Source organism: Magnolia sinica, chromosome 9, assembly GCF_029962835.1.
Source record: "Magnolia sinica isolate HGM2019 chromosome 9, MsV1, whole genome shotgun sequence".
In the NCBI taxonomy this organism is placed as follows: domain Eukaryota; kingdom Viridiplantae; phylum Streptophyta; class Magnoliopsida; order Magnoliales; family Magnoliaceae; genus Magnolia; species Magnolia sinica.
The window spans coordinates 72388666-72414527 of record NC_080581.1 but is presented as its reverse complement, the minus strand read 5'-3'; the positions used below and the strand labels follow the sequence as shown (position 1 = coordinate 72414527).

Genomic DNA, 25862 nt, shown 5'->3' with positions numbered 1-25862 from the left:
AGTTGATATGCTTTAAAAAATAGTACGTTTTAATATGTGATAGTTAAAGCAATGATTATTAAATCTTACTAGTAGGAGTATTAACAGAGAATATGCTTTGTTTAATATTTCATTTAGGCCATCGCCATCGATAGAGCAGCCGAAGAAACACCTGGAGGTCGGCATGTTAGTGTATCAAGTCATCCCGCGATGGTGGACAATGGGACGTTTGTAGAAACACCCATAAAGAAAACCATAACAGGCAACATTGGCTCAGAAGAAGATAGGCATGAAAGGGTGGCAACTGATGGTGTAAGAAACGAATTAGTCATCGATCGTCCGCTTGTTGCTTTACTGCTGGGGCTATTCATATTGTTTGCGGCTGGTAGGGAGTTTATTTTGTCATTGCTCACGTGACCGTGACTGTCCAGAGAAGCCAATTTCAATTTCAGTCTGAATCTTTTTTAGTTGTGGAGGCATGTTTTAAACTAGTTTGTTAATGATCGTAATGGCATTTTTTGTATATATATACTATAATTCCGATTTTTCCAGTGACTTTCATTCGGGTATGAAAAATCGGATCAGATGTGTGATCAACATTTTACTTAATTCAATGAATATTTTGTTGTGATTTTTATTTTAAAATTATGCGTCAATTTTTTTCTTAATGTACGACACAAAGGTGGATCCCATATCAGGTTCCGTTAGCTCCTAGAAAACCGATGGACGGTGTGGATGAGCGCTAACCTCATCGTGGGGTCCACAACTGGCCCCCTATTTTTCAGACGGAGTGGGCCTTACTATCATGTTACTTTGTAGATCAAAGTCCTCCATCGGTTGCTTGATTTTGTCACACTCAATATTGGCAGGTGGGCCTCACTAACATGAACCCTATGGATGGTTGGATAGGATTACCCAATGACGAACATGTTGGACGACTAGGATTAATGATATCAACTGACGAGGGGCAACAACTCTTATGAAATGGACGTTGAAATTCCAAAAAAATCATTCCGTACAAATGTTGTACGACGGTACAATACGCAGGCTCAATATGTCGTATCCAAACATTGCATAGTACAAGAAATTGTATACTTGTCCGAACAATACGTCCTATCCAAACATTGAATAATGGCATGCTGATTTGGATGTATTCTGAAAATCGTCCAATGTATACATGAACAGTACCCAAATACAATACAATACAATACTATACGTGAATCCAAATAGGCCCTTAAAAACTTATGAGGTTCACAAAAGTTTTTCAATCAAGCCGATATTTGTTTTTTTTAAAAAAAAAAAAATTCCTTTTTTAATGTCTTTGTTAACTTATGAACAGGTTGGTTCTCAAATAAACATCATGTTGGACCCTTAGGAAGGTTTCAATAGTGGGCATCACTCTCTCCACTATTTTCTATATTGGGATCCACTACTGCTTTGGATCTGCCTCATTCTTTGGCTCATTCAAAACTTGGTGACGTCACTTCAATAGTGAATCTGGCTACTAAACCTGTTAGTAGCTAATCCGCGTCAATAAGTCTGAGTCTGTATTATACGGACGTGGATTAGCTACTGACAAGTTGAGTGGACAGACTCCCTACTGTAGTGACGTCACCAAGTTCTGTGGGCCCCATCTTAATGTATGTGTTATATACACACGGTCCATTCATTTGGAGAGATAATTTTAGGGCATGAGCCAAAGAATGAGGCAGATCTAAATCTCGAGTGGATCCCACCACAGAAAGAAGTGAGGAGAGTGATGCCGACCGTTGAAACCTTCCTAAGGTCCACCATATTTTTATTTGAGATCCAACTTGTTCGTAGGTTAACACAGACACGAACGAAGGTAAAAAATATCAGCTTGATTGAAAACTTTTATAGCTGCCGGAAGTTTTTAATGGTAGGCGGTCAATCTCCACTATTTTCTGTGGTGGGTCCACTTGAGGTTTGGATCTACCTCACTCTTTGGATCATGCCTTAAAATGATCTTTCCAAATGGATGGACGGTGTGGATACAACTCATACACCATGGTGGAGCCCAAAGAACTTGGTGAGGTCACTTCAGTAGTGAATCTCGCTACTCAACGTGCCGGTAGCTTATCCCCGTCCATCTTATACTGGTTGGAACCTCCGTTATTACTAAAACTCCATTTTAAACTTTCTATTTGAAAAAAAAAAAAAAAAACTCATATAATCGATCAGAAGTATAAAAATCCATAAATTTCAAAATATAGGAATTTTTTTTTTTTTTTTTTTTGGCAAGCTGTATTAAACATGTCCTTTTTTCAATAACAATAAAACGTGTTTTTCAAAAAAAACGCTTACGAGGCAGTTTTTAAAAATATAGATTGGTGGTCAAGCACTATTTAATACAATTGAGTAAGATGTGAAAAAAATAAAGTAATAGAGACCGATTGATTTAAAGGGTGATGACTTGAAAAGGAAGGATTTGGGAGAGAGAGAACATCCTTTGACTATCCATATAGACTATTCTGCATACATATACAGATTATGATTATTTTAATTTAAATCCCTATTTAACCCTATATATAATACGCGCACACCTATGCACATATATATCCATTTTTATTTCTAGTCCAAAATGTATTAAACCCGAACATTTTATTTTCTGATCTTCTGGTGTTTCCATTTTTGTTATTATTTTTTTCTTTCTAACAACCAAGACTGAATAAAACTGGAAGATCTCTTGTACCATTTTTTTGCTCCATGCCTTTTGATAAGCATGGTTGGAACCGTGTTATCATTTGAATGCTGCTAATCTCATATGAGTTTGAGATGTAGCTCAGTCCAATATAAGCTGAAATTTATCAATACTAGAATTTTCAAACAGGATCATGTGCCAGTTATCAAAGATCAATCTTGAGAGAATTTCTATGCCTGAGATGTTGAATTGGGCGTGTGATGGCATTGACTAATGGAAGTTGCACACTTCATGATCTTGAGATTTATTTTCATGGACTCGGTGATATAAAAAACCATTTGACCAGAACCCAATGTTTTGGGTATCGTTTTAGTTACAGGAAACAGTATTCCAGGAAAAAAAAAATCATGTAACGAATCGATATCTACACCTATGTTTCATGGAAAAACCAATTGTACAGTAAAGCAAAAAGAACACGAGTATTTGATGGCCATGGTTTTTCAATTTGTGGTATTTTTGGTGCAGGACATCGATGGTGAGGCCTAGTTTCACAAACTTAAAAACTGAATTGTTCTGTACAGATTCTCAGCCCAAACATTGTATACTACCTCTAAAACACAATGCCAACCCACACATCGGGAAATGATAGCTGTCCTGACCATGTATAAATGCCCCACAATACCCAGATATTTTTTTACTTTTATTTTTTTAATTATAATATTTGAACACCATTTATTAAATGGTCAGAACTGTCCAATCCATCTGATACTTTGGTATATGACGTATTCATGGTTGTCCCCAATGGGTCAATAGTACAGATCAGCATACACATGCCACATCCATGGTATAGAACCTGGGTATCCAAACTTCCGTTCTCCGCGGTGAACCGGATAGCAACATACCAAAGCATCCATTTGGTAACCCCAAACACTAGATACTACTGGGCCTTAAAAGTTTTTCTTGGTGACTATTGCACCTGAATATGCGTCTGATTTCAGCTTAGGTCTTTACATTTTTTGTATCAGCTGTTTAGGTCTTACAATATCCAATACAAAATCCTTATCAACATGGATCTGCATGTGTATCTTACCTTGTTTATTTATTTACATCACACATAACAAGCATGCATGCATATGATAGCTACAAATACTTGTGTGGCCAGGTCATCATCCTTTTCTTGGTGAGTCCGTGTGCACTCGCATATGGCCAGGTGCATCCTTCTTCCACCATATATAGAAAATGGATGAGAGTATCAATAGTCCACCTGCACATCCGACAGCTATACCGATAACTTTTCCTGTACGTCTTCTATAATTATTCGAGGGCGAACCACCACTAGAGGACTCTGCAACATAAAAACAAAGAATCAGTCAATTGAAGAAGGATGAAAACTAAATGCAAGGAAAACATAGAAATAGGATGGTTGAGAACCTAGAGAAACATGTATGGCTGACACTAGCGGCCCGAAAGTTGATTGAAATGGAATGCAGCAGGTCCCTTTTCCAGCCCAAAAGAAGTGGATCTCCATGGCTGTGTCTGTCACATTTGCCATGAACGTTTTTATGACAGCTCTTTTGGAGCCCTTGGCTTCATCTTGGATGTTAAAATCTTGCAGTACTTTCTCCCCCTGACGTTTTGTTTTTTGTCCATCATCCAAAACAATTCAAAGATACTGAACATAATATAGTTTGAAAGAACACACCTTCATATGTTAAATGATAAGGAAAGTGATACCTGGATGTAGACATCGAATATGCGCCTCCCAAGACCTTTCCAAGACTCTGAATCATCCATGACTATCTCTGCAAAGTGGAGTTCAACAATGTATTTTCCATTCTTCAAACCAAGGCCATAGTACCTTAATGAGCTTGGTGAAATCCTTGCTGTTTTATATAGTTCTGACTCTAAAGTCCCCAGGATTTGAGAATCTGTCATTGCTATGTATTGAGGGCCATTGGGGTTGGAGATGTAAAAGCCTGTGTTGCTTACTGCCCATTGATGTTGGGAGCTGGTGTACAATGATGAAGGTCCCAAAATTTCCGAGTCATCATAGAAATCAATGCCGGATGCAGATGTTTGTTCTGTGCCACCACAATTCACAGAGAATGAAGTGTCTGCACCAGAGAAAAAAAAAATCAGCCCTTAGCATTGGGCACAACAGAGCTCAATCTTCTTCAAGACACTCATTGACACCACAAACAGGGAAATATGCTCAGCCCTGTTCCATTTTCATATCTTTTGATGTTGTGTGAAAGCTACTGACAGACCTGCATTCTTAGACACTTTGTTCTTACCAAAGTTTTTTGTTGGATCTTAGGGAAAAAAAAAAAACCATTTTAAATCGAGTAGTCGAATGAAGTTTTATGTACGCCTAGCTCACATTGCTCTTTTATCTCGTTATAATGGCAATCCAATTTGTAGGGTTCCAGAAGCATTTCAAGCCCATTAGCTTTAGGACCTGTTTGGATTGGTGGAATCCAAAAGTAGATTTGGAAAGGAAGACGTCACATTGGAGGAAATCTATGGAAAAGTATCCTAAATAACCTACTTGTTTTAGCATTCATGATTTCCAGGGCAATGTAGATAGGTCAATGTCAAAAAGTTCTCAGAAAAAACATGGAAATATCCAAACCTGAGGTTGTTTCTTTATTATTATTTTTTTTTTTTAAGGAAATGGAAATCACCATTTTTCCTAAGGAAAACTGTGCAAACTAAAATTGATTTCCACAACTGCTTTTGTTTTCGCAAATGGTGGAAAACATTACATCCAAGGAAATGATTGATTGTTCACTGTAGAAAGGAGGATTCCGCCAATCCAAACAGGTCCTAGAAAAGATAGTCAATTAATGAAAAATGCTGTTAGCATCTCTGCTTCTAGACTACCACAACGTATCTGAGCCCATGATCTTCTTTCTAAATTTCTCCTAGCATCAAGTATATGTTTCCTTTCAAAACTCTCTAATTAAAATAGCAGAGCTACTCTCAAATTCACCTTAAAAAAGAATTTACAAAATAAAAAATAAAAAATTCTCAACTCTTAATTCTTGTCATAAGCTTGCCCGATACCTTTAGGATTTGAAGCCTAAAATGCCAAATTTGCAAGAAAAGAAAAAAAGACCAATCATGAGGCTTGGTCAGCCTTGGAAATGAACTAAAAATCTCCCAGAACAAATACATGGATAAAAAGCTGTTCCTGAAATGAACAAGCAGCTGTCACCCAAAAGGGACCCATTTAGGCCTACCCAATGTTTTAAATATCGATGATATCAGCCAATATATCCCACAATATATCTTGTATCCCACCCGTGCGATACAAAATGCATAGGTAGTGCCGATATATCTCACCTATTCAATCCGGTGAGCATATTCGATTTTTTATCCCTTTTTTTTTTTTTTTTTTTTGCTATAAATCATGTTAAATCAATGTCAAATGGTTACAAATCTATGATTCTTCATGTTTTCGATGAAAAATCATAGATTTGGAGCTTTGATTTCGAGATTTGGGGAAGATGTGGCAAGTTATGGAAAATTGGGAAAAATCGAAATTTCTCTCGAATTGGTTGCAATCTTTGTATCCAAACACAAAATCAAACATGTAACCTGATCTAGTGATTCTTCTTTTGCTTTTGAATGTATTGCTTGTGTTTCCATACATGTCTTCTTACGTCTATAAATTATATGAATAGACTTTAAATATACTTGCATTAATTCAGTTGGACGGTGCATGTACTAGGACCCCATATAAAGGAAACCCCTATTATGTGCACTTACTTTTGTAATGTTTTGATTTCTAAGTGTGTGTTGATGTCTTTTTCAACAATCCTTAAAGTTTCCTTGAAAAAATCGGACTAATTTTCCAATGTTCCTATGTTTCTCAACAACAACGATACATTATGCGATACAACCGATATATCCCATGCGATAACCAATATGTATCCGTATCCTAAGGGTGCGATACATTATGCGATAACGATATTTAAAACATTGGACCTACCTTTGGGTTGCATCAGATTGGAGAACTGTGAGATATTTTTCGGAGATAGGAAGCCACATTAGGCCTTCCTAAACTTTAAAATCTAGGGGATATTTCAGGAGATCTTAAATAGGGTTGTGTAAGTAGATATGGGTGTATGGAGACTTTCATTTCAAAATAAAAAATAACAAAGAAGACTTCATAAAGTTCAGAATTTGAAATTGGAAAGAAAGGAAATATTAGTAGCAGGAAGGGATAGGGGGATCCATTGTCACTTTTCCTTTCATCTATCATGGAAAAATCCATCCAGCTAATGTATAATGTGGTTTGAATGGGGCTAGTTATGGGATTTAGAGTCAAGCTGGCAGATCTTGTAGTCAGTCAGTCATCTGCAATATGTGGGGCTTATGCTTTGAAGACACTTTTGCAGTGCTAAATTGTTCTGAGGAAAAAATAAAATTGTTCAAAAGCATGTTTCTGGGGAATAATATGAATGACAGTTTGCAATTATTCACAGTTCTAAGTTACAATTGAAAATACAAAAACCCTCATGCAACTTCACAATTTGGAACATATGTCCAACATAACTTTAGCTGTTCAAAATCTTTGAAACAAACTAATTCCCTTTTCTACCACGAACAAGACTTTCTACTAAAGTTTATACAAGTTTAGGAGACTAGACAACTAAACTTGTCACTTCTAGTCTGATAACAAAAATTATATAAAAGATAATGTCTATTTTCACCCAAAATCACCTTGAGGCCTCAATAACAAACAATAAAGGCCAAAAGAAAACCTCTGAAAATAAGAAAAGATAGAAAACACAGATAATGGCAATGTAAAGATGGCTCAGACCCTACCAGTCCCTTCACAAAAAGTGCTATAAGAAAGAAATTTAATTAATGGTTGGAGTAAGGCCCCTTCTTCTGAAAAAATGGAAAAAGTACCCCGGTGGAGAAGTGCAAAATATTTAATTTCTTTACCAGATTGGACTGGGTCCATCACCATAATTTGATAAATATTCAAAGCTTGCATCACAAAGCAAGTCAAAGTTCTCCTGTTTGAATTTGATACTTGAATGTAGCAACCGTTGGACTTGCATCCATTACCTCTTTTCATTCTCCCCATGTAACCTCAAGAATTAAAAATAGATAGGAGAATGCTAAAAAGGGGAAGACCGAATGTTCACAAAAATCTTGCAAAATGGTGAGAGAACTTCATTCTGATAGCAAAAATAACAACATTAAGAAGTTTGTTGTCATGCTTACAGGTTGGATCCTTGTTTGTGCATGAAGAACCCTCTTGGAGGCAATGCCATATACCTAAACTTTTCCTGAAGCCATTAAATTCATCATGAGAACTGTAAGATCAGTAAGAATTTCAACCGAATAATCACAATGGTTAAATATTGAGTTGCAGTGACCTTCCCATATTACATCTTCCACGATATAAATTGACTTTGAAAGAGAGCACAGAAGTGAATTAATGCCCTAAAATAACAGTCACGAATTTCAATGTAAATAAGAAAAATGATTAGATCATTGCTATTGTTGTTGTTGTTGTTGTTGTTTTGGAGGATAAATCATTACTATTATACCATTAATAAAAGACAGTGAAGAATGTAAGTCAATCCATAAAAACTTGCTATCCAGGATGACCATTCAATCATATATGTCAACAATCTAGTACGGACAGGATGACCACTGCAGAACCAAATTGTAAAGAAATATCACTAGTGCCGACAGGATGACCATTTAATCATATATGTCAACAATCTAATACTATTATTCTGCAGATATGGCTTGACTTCAGTATGCCTTGTTTGAGAATGGCATAAAAGATCAGATGGCATTCACAAAGCATACATATCATCCCAATACACAATAGAAGTGTTAGTAAAAGGAGAATGATAGCAAATAGCATATGGGAAGAAAGTCGGGCTAAAAAGGTTTTGAGGTGTCCTTATCTTTACAGCAGCAAATGCCTCCCCTTCGGGTTCGCCAAATGATGAACCAGATTTGAGCACTTCCACCACCAAAATATGGAGCCCTATAACCTTTAATGCTGCGCTATTGAAGCGCAACCCATTATTAGCCCAAAACAATGAAAATGAATTTCTACAAGTTAGAATCTTATAGTAGGCCTTAGGAATGATCATTACTGAAATTGCATGGATTGTCTACCACGGCACGTGCAAAAGCTTGGCAGAGCTTAGAATTACGACTAAGTCCTAGGGGGTAGGGGGTAACTAGGATCACTTAAAATTTTTTTGCCTAATTAACTAATTTACCAATTCAAATCAATAAGGCAATTAACACTTAGGCTCCCAAGCCAAAGTGGGTCCAATCATATAAACTAAAAAAGATGCAACAATAAGCAACTAATCTGTAAGGAGATAATGATCTTGTGTGTGGGGTGTGCTAACTATTCAATGCTTAACATACATCTAATTATGCATTCATATAATTCAAGGAATTAAATTCACAAACATAGATAGAAATGTGCACAAATAACGATTCCAAACACAAGCATGTATAGCGGTTCGGCTACTTGCTACTTCACTCCCAGCGGACGCATTTCCTCGAGTGTATCGGAATTTCACTATCGGAGGTTTTAAATTTGGTTCACCCCTGACCTTCACTAGCGTACACTCCCGCTGAAGGCCTACACAAGGACTTGAAGCACATACACTCCCATGTCAGAGGAACACATTTTCATCTGTATCGGTGGCTCCCGCAATAGACTTTAGTTAGTTTTCTATCGGCTAATCAATAACCACTAGTGGTCTAATCCAAGGCCCTGCGTACACTCCCGCTAGAGGCTCCCTATGGAGACTAGCACATAAGCACCTGTATTTGGTGAATGCAGTCCTAATCTAAGGCCCTACATACACTCCTACTCCCGCTCTTACCGAAGGCTCCCTATGGAGACTAACACGTATACACCCGTGTCCGGTGAATTCGATCCTACACAAGAGCCTAAGTCCTACACGAGTTTGGGTCACAAACTCTACACTTAATCGTACACAAGGAAAGAGTGAATGGAGTCTACAATTGACAACCTTGTAGGATTGAGCCTCTTTTGTAGTGCCTTCTTGAGATGATTTTTCAATGTTCTCCTGTGCTTGAATCAACTTCTCAATTGCCTCCCGATCATTGATGTCGATGCTTCAACTCTTATGATCAACCACCTTTCATATGATGCCCTGATGAGGTGAGTAAGGTGGTGGGAGGATGGTGGAATCTCCTACAACTAGTGGATAGTTGATTTCTAAAGGGGATTCACTTAGATGGGTATTCTAAAGGATGAAGCGTATATTCATAATGGAAATTGGAATCCTCATTAGAGTTATGAGTGGGGAATCACCTAGGCTCTAATTGCACCAAAAACCCATCCCAATGCCCAAGAAACGAATGCCCATTTTATACAAATCGTGCTGTAACGTCTATAAAATGGCTAGTTAACAGCTCTTTCGACAGGATCGAGTTGTCCCTCAATCCCATCAAGAAACTCCAAGAATTTTTTGTTTAATTGCTAGACTGTTTCTTTGATCACATCAACCTAGTCTTTGATTCTATAGAGAATCAAACCCATCGATAGCATGTTAATAGGATTGAAAACCACTCGAAAACTGCTATTTGGATTATTTGATTTACAATATCTTTGTACATCTTTTAGCCTATGTATCATGTTCCAATTTAGCTTCTAAGGCTATGGGATGATCAAATGAAAGGTTCATCTATTAGGGTTAGGATCATCTAGAGGTTGGGTTGTTTTGGGTCTAGGTTAGGGTCACCAAGGCACCTTAATTTTCCCATTCTTCACTCATTGATGCTTCACGTCCTCTTGTGTCTTCGGTCTTCAACTTCCAAGGGCTCAACAAACCTACAAACATACAGACTCACATGATTGACAAATAGGTGCACAAATAAGTATACTAAGAATATCTCCATTTGTCAATTACGTGACAAAAACCTAACATAGACCTTGTCATGGTCCATATCAATGACAAATCAAAATAATTAAAATGATTACATGTCAAATATAAATATTTACAACTCAAATACACATGTAAAAACTTGCAATACTCCCCCTATCTCCATCAATTCCCTACAACAACAAACAGAACCTGCAAACCAGAGTTCAACTTGTTTTGGTATGATTTAATCTCTCTCCCTTTTTATTAGTATTTGACAAAGAGTTAATTCCATAGATATACCAATAAATTTAGAATATGGAAAGCTATATAAATCAAAAATAAACCTATAAGTACATACTAACAAGGGAATATAATGCATATAATATCAAAACATGGAGAATGCATACTTTGGCCATTCAAAATATATACCTGTCAAGCAACAATGACCAATGATAGTCTAGAAATAAACATGTGATACTAAAATTAAGCAACTTTTAAAGCCAAACTATTATAAGAAAATAAGGCTAAATATTCGAATATGCCTATATGCTCAGAATAATGAGACTAAATCCTCTGATTTACCTGTATACTTAATAATGAGGCTAAACTCCTCTGATTTAACTATTAAGCACAAAATGAGGCTATTGTCTATCGTAAAACCTTTCTCAAAACCAAACTCTGCCCCTCTTCTGATCATTTTGCTTAACACTTCCATCACTAACACAAACAAATAAGGAGACAATGGATCCCATTGCCTTAAACCTCTTGATGATGCAAAAAAACCATTTGGGGAACCATTTACCAATATTGAAAATCTGGGAGACTGAATACACACTCAAATCCAGCATCACCATCTTTGGCCACATTCTAGCTGATGTAACATATAGTCCAGAAACTCCCAATCAATGTGATCATAAGCCTTCTCGATATCTAGTTTACAAACCACCCCTTTTTAGCCTCTTTTGTTACTTTCATTTATACATCCATGTGCCACCAACGCGCTATCAACTATCTGCCTATCATCGACCTGAATCTGGACACTAGAATCAGCCAAGATCTTATATGGCCTTCCCAACAAGCTTATAGGTCTAAAATCCTTCAAACTTTCCGCTCCTTTTTTTTTAGAATTAAAACTATAAATGTAGCACCCAACTGTGGTGCCACAGAACCTAGCTCATAAAATTCATTGACATATTCGATTACCTCTTTTTTCACCAACTCCTAAAATTTTTGATAGAATGCTATTGGAAATCCATCCGGCCCAAGAGCTTTGCCACCACTCAAATCATCAACTGCCTGCTTCACTTCCTCTTCTGAAAATGCTACCTCTAGCAATTCAGCCGCCCCCCTTGATAACCTATCAAATGACAAATTCTCTAACTTCGGTCTTTTCCAATTTTCCTTCGATAACAATTTCTTGTAGAGATCCACAATCACCGCACAAACTGTCTCTTCCTTCCATCCTGCGTTCCTCCACATCCACTAAAGACGTCTTATTAACCCTTGCTTGCGCGCTTGCTACTGCATGAAAAAACTTTGTATTTTTGTCGCCTTCTTTAAGCCACAAGGCACGAGATGCTCCTGCCATTTAATCTCTTCTTTCCGCAACCTTACATTATATTTCGCACTGTATATTTCTCTCCGGCCTCTATCTTCTTCCGCTAATTCCCCACTTTCCTCTAGTATATCCAGCCTTTGAATTTCCTATAGCAAACTGACCGACTCCTCTTATCTACTTCTGAAGACCTCCTTCTGCCATATTTTAATTTTGGCATTTAGCAACTTAAGCTTTTGAGACAATCTACTACCAGCATTACCTAGCACCAGAGATGAAGACCACCACTCCCGAATCAATTTTGAGAATCCCTCCGCCTCCAACCAAGCTAGCTCGAATCTAAACGGACCCGGGCCCCACTTTTCTTCATCTATTTCCAACATGATCGGGCAATGATCAGACATGGGTCTAGGCAATGACCTTTGAGATAGAAGAGGGAACTTATCCATCATATTCGCCGATAGTAAGAAGCGATCAAGCCTAGACTTTGTGGGACAAGCTTGACTATTTGACCATGTGAACCCTGCTTCCCCCATGGGTAAATCCACCAAACCATTGCTTTCTATCCATTCTGAGAATGCTCTCATACTGCACGTGGTCTTACTCCCATTTGACTTTCATATGGAAATCTTACCACATTGAAATCCTCTCCCACACACCACAAGACTACCCATCAACTATGACATGTGCTCAACTAAAATTGAGGTCTCCGCCTTGGTTTGTTTGGGTCTTATATTGTTGTGAAAGCCCATTGGAAACCTGTGGAAACCTCCGTCAATAAAAGAGAAATAATACTGCCCTTTGAAAGAGTCCAATATTCCTTCCCCCCCCCCCCCCCCCCCCACTTGCTATCCGCTGGAATATACTCCCATTCCTTTGTGTTATTACCCCACAACGCATCTACCACAGCCCATCCCTTGCACTTTTGTTTCCTGGAAAGAAACCATCTGAATCTTATATTTTCCACATAAATCCCTGATCTGAAGTCTCTTCTGCGCACACCCCAAGCTGTGAATATTCCAACTGGTGATCTTCATTTAACAACTACTAGTCCCAAACTGTCCTGCTTTATCAAATTGTAGCATTATTCCCAAATTCAGATGGACTCGTCATCCACCTCTGCCCCATCTTTATTTATTTCATTGTCCTCATCCTTCCTCAATTGAACCATGTTGTCTTCCCCTCTTCCACAAACTGGAACAGATCCATGTAATCCTCTGGTTTGTCGCCAAAAGAGACGGCTATCATTCTTGCAATCTCTTTGGTAACCCCTTTTATTCGTTTAGTACCTTGGTAACCCATCTTATTCTTCACATACCTTGCTTTTGCTCAGAAGCAAAATGGATATAGCGTATGACTTTGTACATGCCGCCAAATATGACATTTGGATCCTCTAAAAAAAAGTATATAATGGACTACTCAAGTTGGGCACTCAGACACAAGGGAAAGGATAAGGGATCTCCTCTTTCCCAGCACTTGAAATCCATATTTAATGGAATTTCGAACCCTACAGTTATCAGTTATTGAGAATTTGTAGTGAATCGTGCCAATTGGAGAAAAAAAAATAAAAAAAAATCAACATGTGATATAGTTAGGGAAATGTCTGAACATTATCATACTTTATAGTAGAAAGTTAGCAACCAATCCTTGCTGAACCCATATCTTGAGAATTTGAATTTTTAGTATCAGCGAGATCCAGCCCCAGCTGTACTCAATACCCATACCCATAGTTGGATAGCATAGTTCAACATGATGACATGGATGCATTACCTATTTTGAGTTATGTTGGATAACATAGCATGTAGATCCTACTACAATGTTCACATTTTCTCAATAAAATTGAATCTACCTATAGACAAAAATAAATAACTACAACAAAACTAAAAGAAAAATTATCAATATGGGACAGAGGCAATATATTGTTATCTCACCAAAATCAATAACCTACTAAACCAAATAGCCTCTACACATTATACATCTTAGAAAAATGACTCACCTATCATATACACTGTTTGCATTCATGGAAGTCCCCACAAAGTTCCTAAAAGAAAGAGATGGTCAGTGATTGTTCAATCTCAAAATAGTGAAAACACGCATTACTATGGTTGCAACTGCAACAATAGCATTTAGGAGTTGGTGTGCAAATAAAAGGATGAATCCGCACTAACTAAACAACATATTGATAAACAAATGTAAACTACGCGCTAATTATGCCAGGCCTTTTATAATGCAAGCATTGTTTTGTGTATCTCTGATATTATCCATATCTCCAACTCAGCAATGCTGCTAACACTAGTAGTAAAATTTCAGGTATCAGTGATATATCGCAAGTAGCACCAATGTATCGCCAATATTTTCAACCGTGTAAATTAAGGTGTCCCTTGTATTGCCAACATATCAATATCACCAATGTATCACCAATGTGTCACCACTATTTTCGACTGTACAAATTCCAGGCGTCACTTGTATCACCAATGTATCAGTGATATTTTGATAATATTGCCAATGTATCGATATTGCCAAAATCTGTTTGTTACAAAAAAAAAAAAAATCATTTCAATTTTTTTTATGGGTGGATGGTTGAATGATGAAATGCATGTTTGTATGTGTGTGTGTCTATGCATGCATGGATGGATTGATGGATGATGCATGCGTGTTTGTATGTATGTATGTGCATGCCTAGATGGATGGGTGGATCCACTATTTCCCCAATGTTTCCTTTAGTTAACAACATGCTTCCCATTACAGGGAAACTTATTATTTGATTCCTAAATATGCAAATATGCATCTTTTTCGTTATTATTTGATTCTTAAATATGCAAATATGTGTATTTTAACATCTCCTAAAGTATCATTGAAAATTTTCACATTTTCCCCATGTTTCTCTAATGTTTCCTTGAGTCAACGTTACATACTTCAAGACCCCCATTAAAGAGAAACTTATTATGTATGCATCTTTCTTTTTTCTTTTTTGCAATTATGCAAATATGTGTATTTTAGCATCTCCTGAAGTTTCTCTGAGTATTAACGATAATATCTAGGTATACATTCCACCATTTCCTCATTCTTTCAGTTAGTCAGCAATACATTTCTGGGTATTAACGATAATATCAGTGATATCGATACATGTTTTCATATCCATAGCCAGTGATACATGTAATGGTACCGATACTGCGAACATGCATGCAAGAAAGTATGTTAGCCTTTAAGTTGAGAGTAATCACCATTTGTTCAATTCTGATCCTCTCACAAAGCAACCTTTGGATAAGGTTAAGAGTATTCTAGCATTGTTTTTACATCCCATAGTAATGTAATTCAAAAACTAAAGATTAACTTACATTGCTAAGCCTTCTTTGACATAATTTACCGGAACATTTCCTGTGATGGGATTGAATGAGACATCTCTACAACAAAATAATTCAAGAAAAAATATGTAAGGTTTGATACAATTGAAGAAATATGCTCAATGTATTTGGAACAAACAAATTCCAATACGATCAGGCTCTATGACTGCACAAATAAACATATTGAAAACAAATTAGTCGGCATGGAATCTGCAAGCAGTTGCAAAATGATTCAACCAAAATGTGGAAACAACAAGGCCTTCCAAATTTATATAATCGAACAATAAAGCATCCAAAAGAAAACATGCACAAAAGATCAGTATTCAAGTTGACATGCCTTCTTGATAACGATCTTAGACACATGGTTCATAAGAACATTTTTGTCATTAAAAGCCAAGAAATGTTTTAAAAAATGCAAGAGCAATCTTGTCAAGCGGAGAAGCTCTATGACTGCACAAATAAACATATTGATAACAAATTAGTTGGGATGGAATCTGCAAGCAATTGCAAAATGATTCAACCAAAATGTGGAAACGACAAGGCCTTCCAAATTTATATAATCGAACAGTAAAGCAGAGCTTCTCCGCTTGACAAGATTGCTCTTGCATTTTTTTAAATATTTCTTGCCTTTTAATAAGGAAAATGTTCTTATGAACCATGTGTCTAAGATTGTTATCAAGAAGGAATGTCAACTTGAATACTGATCTTCTGTGCATGTTTTCTTTTGGATGCTTTACTGTTCGATTATATATATTTGGAAACGACGAGGCCTTCCAAATTTATATAATCGAACAGTAAAGCATCTAAAAGAAAACATGCACAGAAGATCGGTATTCAAGTTGACATTCCTTCTTGATAACAATCTTAGACACATGGTTCATGAGAACATTTTTGTCATTAAAAGGCAAGAAATATTTAAAAAAATGCAAGAGCAATCTTGTTAAGCGGAGAAGCCCAACCCCATCCCTCACCCCCCCCAAAAATCTCCAACTCGGAACCTTCTCGCCCTTACTTAGGAATTGTAGAATCAGGCGACCTGCTATTGCCGGGTCGCGACCTTGGGTTGAACCTGCTCCCTTCTCTCTTCGAGCGGATCAAGGTCCAGAGCCATTTGCTCGGTATTTTGATTTTCATCGTAGGACCAAACCCGTGCAGTAGGGAGCAGTATTTTGACGGGGACATCTTGCTGGGACCAAGAGAAAACATCGGCATTGCGTCGGAGGAGTCCCATGATCTTGTCTCATAGATTTGGAGCCAGCGATGACCCGATCTACACAATACAGGTTAGGTCGGAATCATGAAGGGGGATGGCTATGAGATATTCTACTGGAGACCCTCTCACAACCAATTCTTCCCAAGGATCAAGGGAAGTAATGGCCATCGTGCAATGTTGCCTTCTCAACGCTGTGGAGTAGTACTAGCGAGCTTCCTGCTGATCTCCTCTGACCTGTCTAACACCATGCTCGGTTGGAAACTTCATCGTGAGGTGGTAGGTTGATACTACTGCTCGCATGGCATTGAAGGAAGGACGTCCAAGGATGAAATTATAGACGGAAGGATGGTTGACCACGAGGAAGTCGATCATTGTCGTCATTTGATTATGTCCCTCCCGCAGTGACCGAGAGTAGTATAGACCCCTCGAAGGTGACTATATCCCCTGCGAATCTGAGCATAGGAGTTTTGACAGGTCGGAGTCGAGACCTTCCGACTCCCATTTTATCGAAGGCATCGGTAAAGAGGATGTCGACCGAGTTGCCAGTGTCCACCGAAATCCGAAATACTTTGCGGTTGGCTATGGTCATGGCCACCACTAATGCATCATCATATGGGTGGTGGACACCTTAGGCGTCCTCCTCGGTGAAGGTCAGTTCACAGGGGATTACCTTTTGTTCCTTTGGATGTCTGCAGGTGAGGTGGACTTGATGTTCTGAACTGCCATGGTTGATGCTCTGAGTATGGGCTTTGCATGCTCGGTTCGAATCTCCTCCCACAGGCCTGCGAAAGATAGTGCGGATTTCTCATGTAGCTTCGTTGTTGTTGCCATTGCTGGGCTACTCGTTCTTCCGATCTGACCGTTCCTCCCTCCTACTGACATACTCCGGCAGATGTCCGTTGTGGATGAGGGCTTCGATTTCTTCTTTAAGGTCGAAAAAGTTGCTGATGGAATGGCCATGGACACGGTGGAAGTGGCAACACTTCCGTTTATCCCACCTATCGAGGTCGGTCCTCAGTTGGTTCAGCCACTTAAGGAGTTGCTTGTTCCGAACTTCCATGAGGACTTGCTCGGGCATAGCATTGAGGGGAGTGTAAGAGCAGAATCTGCTCTCTGGTCATCTGCTCGGACGGTAGCCCTTGGTTGGATTATCGTCCCTTCTACATGCTTGCTGCTGGGAGCTGATGCTTACTCTTCCTTAGGTCGTTTCTCCCAGGTCGAGCTTCCTCCATTCTTGGTGGCCTTTCGCGAGCTAAAAAGCTCTTTGGCATTGGAGTACTTCTGAGTTCGGTTGAGGAGTTCGGCCAACGTCGTTGGGGGATTCTTGTTGAGCGAGAAGAGGAACTTCCCCTCTCTCAAGATGACCATCATAATGGCTAGTGCGATCTGATCTGAATAGCCCTCCACTTGCATTGCTTCTAGGTTAAAGTGCTTGATGTAGTCCTTCAATAGCTCACTCTTCTTCTGAGTGATGGTGAGGTGGTGAGTTGTTGGTTTTAGCCTTTCTTTTCCTCTGATGAAGTTTGTAATGAAGGCCTTATTGAGTTGTATGAATGAGTTGATGGACTGCGGTTTCAATTGCCGAAACCATTTCCGAGCTACTCCTGACAAAGTTAAGGAGAATGCTCGGCATATCACCACAGTCGAGGCACCATGAAGTTCCATCCACGCCTTAAAAGATTCCAGATGCTCAATCGGGTTGGTGGACCCAGAATAAGGAGCAATTTGCGGCATCCAAAATCTGGGCGAGATTCTGAGCTTGCACGATGTCGTCGGTGAACGGTGGCTCAGTTTCTTCCAACATGGCCTCTATCGAGGTCAGAGCATGAGCGCAATGGGCCTGTCGTATGTCACTGATCTGTCCTTATAGTTCACTGAGCTCAGCCTCACAAGCATACTTGTTCTCGGCCACTGTTTCGGGAGCTTTGCCACACCTCTTCTTCTCCAACTCATGATGTAATTTGAAGGTAGGCAGCGCGGCAGTACCCGAAGCATAGGAAGGTGCTCATCCAAGTGCTTCACAGTACTATTTGCTCCTACGGGAGCCGGTGGGTGCTTGAAATGGTGCAAAAACTTTTGTGGCTGCCCGAGCAACAACCTCCTCAGCGGTGGTCTGGGCTTTCTTTCTCCCCTTCGCCATCATTGAATCACGATAGGTGATGAGAACGACTTTCAACGTCTTTCCCATAGATGGCGCCAAACTGTTGATGCAAAAATTTGGACGTCCTCCTTTGACCACTTGATGCCTGCAAGAGAAGACAAAGATGGAGACCCTAGCTGTAACAAGGGACCCTCTGATGCTAAAGTCAGACAGGAAAAACTAGGTCTAGTAGAACGTAAGGTTTCGTGGAATATTTTCTACGTGAGATTGTGTGTACCTTTCACAATTAGGGATGCTCCTATTTATAGTTGAAAGGGAGGCGGTTGCATAGGCGACGATCTCCCTATTTAGTAGGTGTGTATTGTGGAGGGAATCGGATCCCGAGCCTGTCGCAGTGATCCTCCGAGATTCTTGGCTGAGAGCTCGGGTAGACCTGTGTTGAGGATATCTTCCCGAGATCTCGGATGGATCCTTCTATTAAGATAAGAGGAAACACGTAAAAAGATGCCAAGGTCGAGCATCCAAGGTGGCTTGCACAACCATCCCCAGGAGTAGTTTGCCGACCTAGATTCTCTAGTGAACTATGGTCAAGTTTTTCCTTGGTATTGAGCAAGTTGCCGATCTGCCCTTGGGAGTTGTGTCCGAGCATTGAGATCGAGCTCCCTTCCTTAGTATAATCAAGGATGACCATCTTCTTCATCTTATTGTATGGAGCAGGGTTTCCCTGTGTAGCAACTTGGACTCTTGTCTCGTACAAGGTCATACCTCGGGGACCCTCACTAAGAGATGTTCTGAGCAGAAGCTTGGAAATAGGTGGAACTGTAGAAGGGCTCGACATCTGTAGATACTTATCTTCTTGATGGCTGACCTTGAGGACTTAATTGTTTCCCCAGCAGTGGGTTACTACTTCCTAGTCGTTGAGGGGATCCTCGGTCATGACTGGCGTTGGTTGTTCATTCGACGAGCATAGAGGTCCAAGCTGACCTTTCTTCCTTAGCCAGTCCGTTTTTACCCAAAACAGACTTAAACACCATTCCATTTGGATTAAATTTCCAATTTTAAACTACACCAACTGCACAAATGTTGGCTTAAGAAAAATTGTTAGGTTGATTGGGCAACCTCTATTTACCAACAAGTCTACAGCTTCCAGGTCTCAGCCAGCTTATGTTGGAGTTTATGTGGAGGCTAGAGTGGACTCACCATTGCCTCCCTCAATTGAAATTGAATGTCGAGGTGTGGTTATCAATGAAGCCTTTGGCATGCAAAACATGTCGTACATTTAACCACTCAGACATTGCTTGTACCCTTGTACCGAAGGCAAACATGCCATCCTCTCAACCAAGTAACGCCACTCCCACTTTTTCTCTAAATCTTAATCAATCTCATGTGGCCCGCCTGGGAATTCAGAAGCAAGTTTGGGTTGAGAAATCTTCTAACCCATCTATTCCTCCCCACATGGCTTCTTCATTTGTAGTTGATCCCATGATAGAGAAAGTCTGCACGAATGACTAGGGTGGAGCAAGATGCTATAGTGGAAACCACTACTATATCTCCTCAATCATCTAGATCGCAGGGCATAGAACCCAAGATGCTTCAGATGTTTTAAATGCACAATCCAATACCATTGAAGTGCTCTTGGACTTAGATGGCAACACTACAAATACCACGGTTTTAGCTGAATTAAATGAATGCATTGGGCGTGCTATTCAAAGTCCTTCAACCTCCCTGTATTCCTCTCCTAGACATTCAACAAGTATTCGTGAAGATTCAAGCTTAGAACATGAGAAGAAGGAAATTAAGGATAACATTGTTACCCTTAATCTCTACCACGTCCGCATTATGTAATTGCATATCCGCAAGACCAACCTTTATAGCATTTGCGACTTCATTTTCCTTGCCTAGTGGCAATTTGTCCCTAATGTTGATTACTGTTCTTGTACTAGAGTGATTATTGCTTGGAACAATTCTATTTCTCTTAATGTTCTTAAAACCGTAGATCCATTTATCCATTGCTCTTTAAAATCTACCTTTTTTTTCTCTTAATCTCCTCTTTATTGGAATTTACGGCTCCAATGATCCGAGAACTAGAAAGAATTTATGCAATGTCCTTATCACTGTTAGAGGGGCTGTCAATCATCCTTGGCTTATTGTGGGAGATTTAAATTGCATAAGATTTATTGGAGATAAGCAAAGAGGTGCCCCTCCACTAATGACCTAGATTAATGAGCTTAATGATTGCCTCAATATGGCCGCTATAGATGATATTACTATTAGTGGGAATATTTTCTCTTGGTCTAACTCAAGTGGTGGTAATGATAGAATCAATTGCAAGTTGGATGGTATTACTAATTCTTTCTTCACTTCCTTCCCTAATTAGAAGGCTTCCTATCTTAATCCTAGCCTTTCTAATCATTCGCCTATCTTCATTGATCTTTTCAGTTGCCCTTCTAATCCTAGATCTCCTTTTCGATTCTTCAATCACTGGTGCAAGATGGACAACATTTTCTCAGTGGTTGCGGGAGCTTAATTGTAAAGTTGAAGGGACTCCCATGTACGTGGTGATTTCCAAACATAGGCGTGTAAAGATGACTCTTAAAAATTGGCTTGAGTCTAAACTGCTCATCAATATTCAAATCTAGAATGCCAAAATCTCTCTTGAGAACATCCAGACTATTATTCAATCGGATCCCTCCTCTTGCAACCTGGCTTGCAAGAAAGATGTTAAGGCTTGTCTTGCTTATCTCCAATCTTTGAAATGTCCACTCTCAAGCAAAAAGCACGCACCTTGAGCCTTAAATCTTAATGATCAAAACTCTAAAATTTTCTACAAAATGGTTAAGGCAAAGCAATCGTCCTCTAAAATATAGGAGATCTCTTATTTGAACAGTAATATATGTAATGATCAAAGAGAAATTAAGGATGCTCTTGTCGATCATTTTCCCAAAATTCTTGCCCCTACCCCTAATCACCTCCATTCGGAAGTGGATTTCAGCTCCATCGATAATATTTTCAAGATTTCGGATGAGCAAGGGGTTTCCCTTTGTAGACCTTCCCCTAAAGAAGAAATTGAATCGATCATTATATTGGCTAATGCAAATAAGGCGCCTAGCCCTAATGGTTTCAATCCCACTTTTATAAAGTATGCTGACCAATTATAGGAGCAAATGTTTGCAAAAATATCCAATTTTTCTCTTCTTCGTCTCTTCTTGGTCATGTGAAGAACTCTCTCATTGCACTTATTTATAAATCTAACAAAGTTGAAAGTGTTAATGATCTTAGACCTATATCACTCATAAATAAGCCATATGAAATTATTGCTAGAATTCTTGTGGGTAGAATAAAAGTTGTTATGCCCCAGATCATTAGTCGTTCCCAATCTACCTTTATTCCTGGAAGAGATATCTCAAATAATATCCTTCTCAATCATGGTCTTGTTCGTGATTCTTCTAGACTCTAGCCCTTTTAGGATGTGTATCAAAGTTGACTTTTGAAAGGCCTTAGATATTATAAATTAAGAATTCCTTTTTAAAGCCCTTGAGATTATGAACTTCCCTAGTCAATGGATAAAGTGGATTAAGGCTTGTATTTCATATCCTTCCTTCTTTGTTCTGGTTAATGGAGAAACTTGCAATTTCTTTATGAGCAATAGGGGTCTTCGCCAAGGAGATCTTCTATCCCCTTTTCTTTTCTCCATTGATATGGAAATGTTTTTGAGCTACTTAGCAAATGCCATAAAATGATTTCATTAGATCTCCTTTCCCTAAAGATGGGGTAACCATCTCATATCTTCTATTTGCTGATGATTTAATGCTTCTTTTTTTCTAATGTTGATCCAATTACTGCCATGAACATTAAAGGGATGTTTGATAATTTTATTCTCCACTCGAGGCTTCATATTAACTTAGATAATAGAGAGAATATTTTTTCAAGCTCCTGTGATTGTAAAGAGAATGTCTTTTATTCTCTCCATTAAAAGGGGTGAACTTCCAATTAGATCTTCCCCTTTTTTCCACCAGGCTTCACTTGAGAGATTGCCAGCCTCTTATTAACAAATTGAGTAAGAGGTTAGGTGGTTGGAAGATGGATCTTCTTTCTTTTGTAGGGCATTTGGAACTTACTAAATCTACCATCTCTAGTTTGCATCTCTTCTAGAGTAACTCTTTTTTGCTGCTAAAAGGTAAGCATATGAGGCAATTCCTTTGGGGTGGATCCAATGTCCACTGCATAGGGTGGGAGGTTGTTTGTAAGACCAAAGAGGGTGGCCTTGGAGTTATTTCTCCGGAGCTCTCCAATTAGGCTTGTCCCTTTAAACAATTTTGGAAAATCCTTTCCAAAGAGAAAAGCCTATGGAGATCTTGGGTTCAAGTCAAGTACATTCGGGAGAGATCCATTTGGTCCCTAAAGATCCCCGCAAATGCTTCTTAGGCTTGGAGAAGTATTCTCTCTGTCCGTCCTCTTGCTTTGGCTAATTCTAAATTTCTTATTGGGAATGGCAAGTCTACTAGCTTATAATATGACCCCTGGCTTTATAATGGTAGCCTTAACGTTTTGGAAGAAGGGTGGTCTATGGTTTTGGCAGTGGGAAAAATACCAAGGTTAGTGCCCTCATCCTCGATGGAAATTGGAATCTCCCATATGATTCTTCGAGAGACCTAGCCTATATTATTAATGAAATTAGAGAGGTTAAGGTTTATCAATTTGATGACAAATTTATATGGAAGCTCAGCACTATAGGTAAGCCATCATTTGCTTATATCCTTGCTACTTATCACTTTCCCTCCTCTCCCTCTCCTTGGTTAGATTTACTTTGGTTCTGTGGTCTTAAGCACTCGATTTGCACTGGGTTTGCCTGTTGTGGGAGATTAAAAAACTAAGGATGGGCTTTTTCATTTTGGCATTATTTCTACAAATCCTAATTGCCTTTTCTATCTTGTTGTAATTGAATCTAATGAGCATCTACTTTTTAGCTGTGAATATGTCAATTAGAGTTGGTAAATTTTGCATATTAAGCTTGATGTTGATAATCCATCTCATTCTAATAGTTTGAATGATGTCACCTTTCTTACTAACTCTGTGCCATCTAGCTCGGGTCGTTCTATTATTGCAAAGTGTTGCTTTCCTTCGCTTGTATGACATGTCTGGAGAGAAAGAAACTCTCATATTTTCCCTCAAAAAAGTGTTAGTAAGGAAATCTTGCTCAATCTCATTGTTAAGAACATTAAGAGGTGCGTCCTTTTTTGAAGATTCGTAGTGATTTTCCCACTACCATAGCGGCTGATTGGGATATTCCTCCGATTGTCCCACCTGATACTAGAAAAAGGGATGTTGGTTCTACCTCCTCCCCTTTTTCTGGAAGTTGGCTCCTTTGTACTGCTTCTCTTTCTATTATGAAGATTGGGATTTTTGCCTTCATCCTCCTTCCCTCAAAGTGTGTCGGGTGATCATTTCAAAAGCTGGAAGGGAGGATATATCTTTCTTTTTTTTCATCTTCTGTATCTCTTGGTTTAATGGGGCTTCTCGAAGCAAATGCTTTAGATTTTCGAGTTGAGCCGGCTAGTCCGAATTTGTAGAAGATCACTTTGGGTCCATCAAATTCCCTATGGAAGTTGGACCACGATGCTAGAGTTGCAAACAACTTATTCTCCAAAGCTCAAGCTTCCATCTCCTTGATTGCCTCTTCGTGCAAGAAAGTCATGGAGAAGTTGGTCCATATCCACTATTGTGAGCCTCATGCGCAGCTCTTATCTCTTAATGATTCTCATATTTTCTTGTAAGTTATTTATCTCTAGCCCAGGGTGTGGGTAGTTTTTTTTTTTTTTTTTTCTACTCCTAGCCTGGGTTGTGGGCTTTCCTGACCCTTGGCCCACGGTGTGGGTGTTTTTTTCCTCTTTCTTTTTACTTTTTTTTCTTCCTTCTGTTTGAGGACTTTTTCCTCCTCTTTCTTTGTTTGCTTGGTCTTTGCCCTTGGTAATAAGAGAGTTTCCTTTCTTGCCTTTTAAAACAAAATATATAAAAGGGATGAACGATTTTGAAAACTGAAGGCAAAGTAACAAGAGAAAGTTCACACTTTAGTATGCTTCTAACTATTATTCAGCTTTCAACTTCCTTTAGGCTAGGCTTTAGAACTAAAGATCCATCACAGACTTGCCGGTGTTCTGAAATCACTTGTACCAGGCAATATTTTGGTTGATATTTCAATATCATTGGGTCATCAATACAAAACCATCCTGAAATACAAAAAATCCAATTTGTCGACAAGAATACCGTAGGTAATGGCTGACATATTAAACAGTTTCAAATTTATCTCAACATATATGGGGTTCATGTTTTATAAATACTAGTTATTTATTGATACTTGCGATAGTTCTGAAGTCAATTGATAAAACCAGTATACACTAAATTTTGGAAAAAAAAAAAAATCTAGAAACATTTTTTTAAAAATGCCCAAATTTTTTGGGCATTATGTTTGTAGTGTGTAATAGCAACACCACGTGAAATGTTCATATCAAAACACAATTAAGTGATTAGAGAAGGATTTTGCACCAAAATCCAAAGGTGAAAATGTTATTTTCTTTGTTTAAATTCCTTTTTTCAACAAGTGAGCAACACAACAACTTGAAAATTGACGTGCATGCGTGGCTTTCGTACACTTGGATGGATTTCAAGCAAGAAATTTTGATTTCCATGGTAAAAAATAGAAGAAATTGAAGAAATTTGAATTTCTTTGGTTGTTGCCCTTTAAAATTGTTAAAAAGATGAATTATAAATTGAGTACAGATTGGACAGTTTCATTTTTTGGAAAAGATAATAATTCTTTTATTATTAAATAATTAAAATTTAAAAAAAATATGGGCAACCTTGCATATTTCTATTAACTAACTAAATTTATTACTTTTACAAAGTAATTAATTAAAAAATTATTTTTACTGGCAAAAATATTGTGGTGTCATTGATAAGAGAGAAAAAGAGAGAGAGAGAGAGAGAGCGAGAGAGAGAGAGACAGAGAGAGAGAGAGAGAGAGAGAGAGAATGAAAGGAGGGAAAAAAAAAAGAGGAGCGATTAACATTCAACCCAAACCGCACAACTTGTTTACGAATATTGTTTTTAATGATTACA

General features: G+C 38.5%; 1 protein-coding gene across 3 annotated transcripts in view; it reads right to left on the bottom strand.

Moving 5' to 3' along the window:
* Window positions 1-3615: 3615 nt before the first annotated feature.
* Window positions 3616-25862, bottom strand: part of LOC131255654 (probable LRR receptor-like serine/threonine-protein kinase At1g56130) — a 72156-nt gene continuing 49909 nt past the window's right edge. For 2 of the 3 annotated variants that reach the window (XM_058256438.1, XM_058256437.1), the window contains 6 exons: window positions 15427-15492; window positions 14085-14129; window positions 7883-7947; window positions 4376-4755; window positions 4073-4268; window positions 3616-3986 (listed from right to left, as the gene is read on the bottom strand). In XM_058256438.1, coding sequence (XP_058112421.1) covers window positions 3808-3986; window positions 4073-4268; window positions 4376-4755; window positions 7883-7947; window positions 14085-14129; window positions 15427-15492 — 931 coding nt within the window. In that variant the 3' untranslated portion in view covers window positions 3616-3807. The other variant, XM_058256440.1, reaches the window with a different exon arrangement.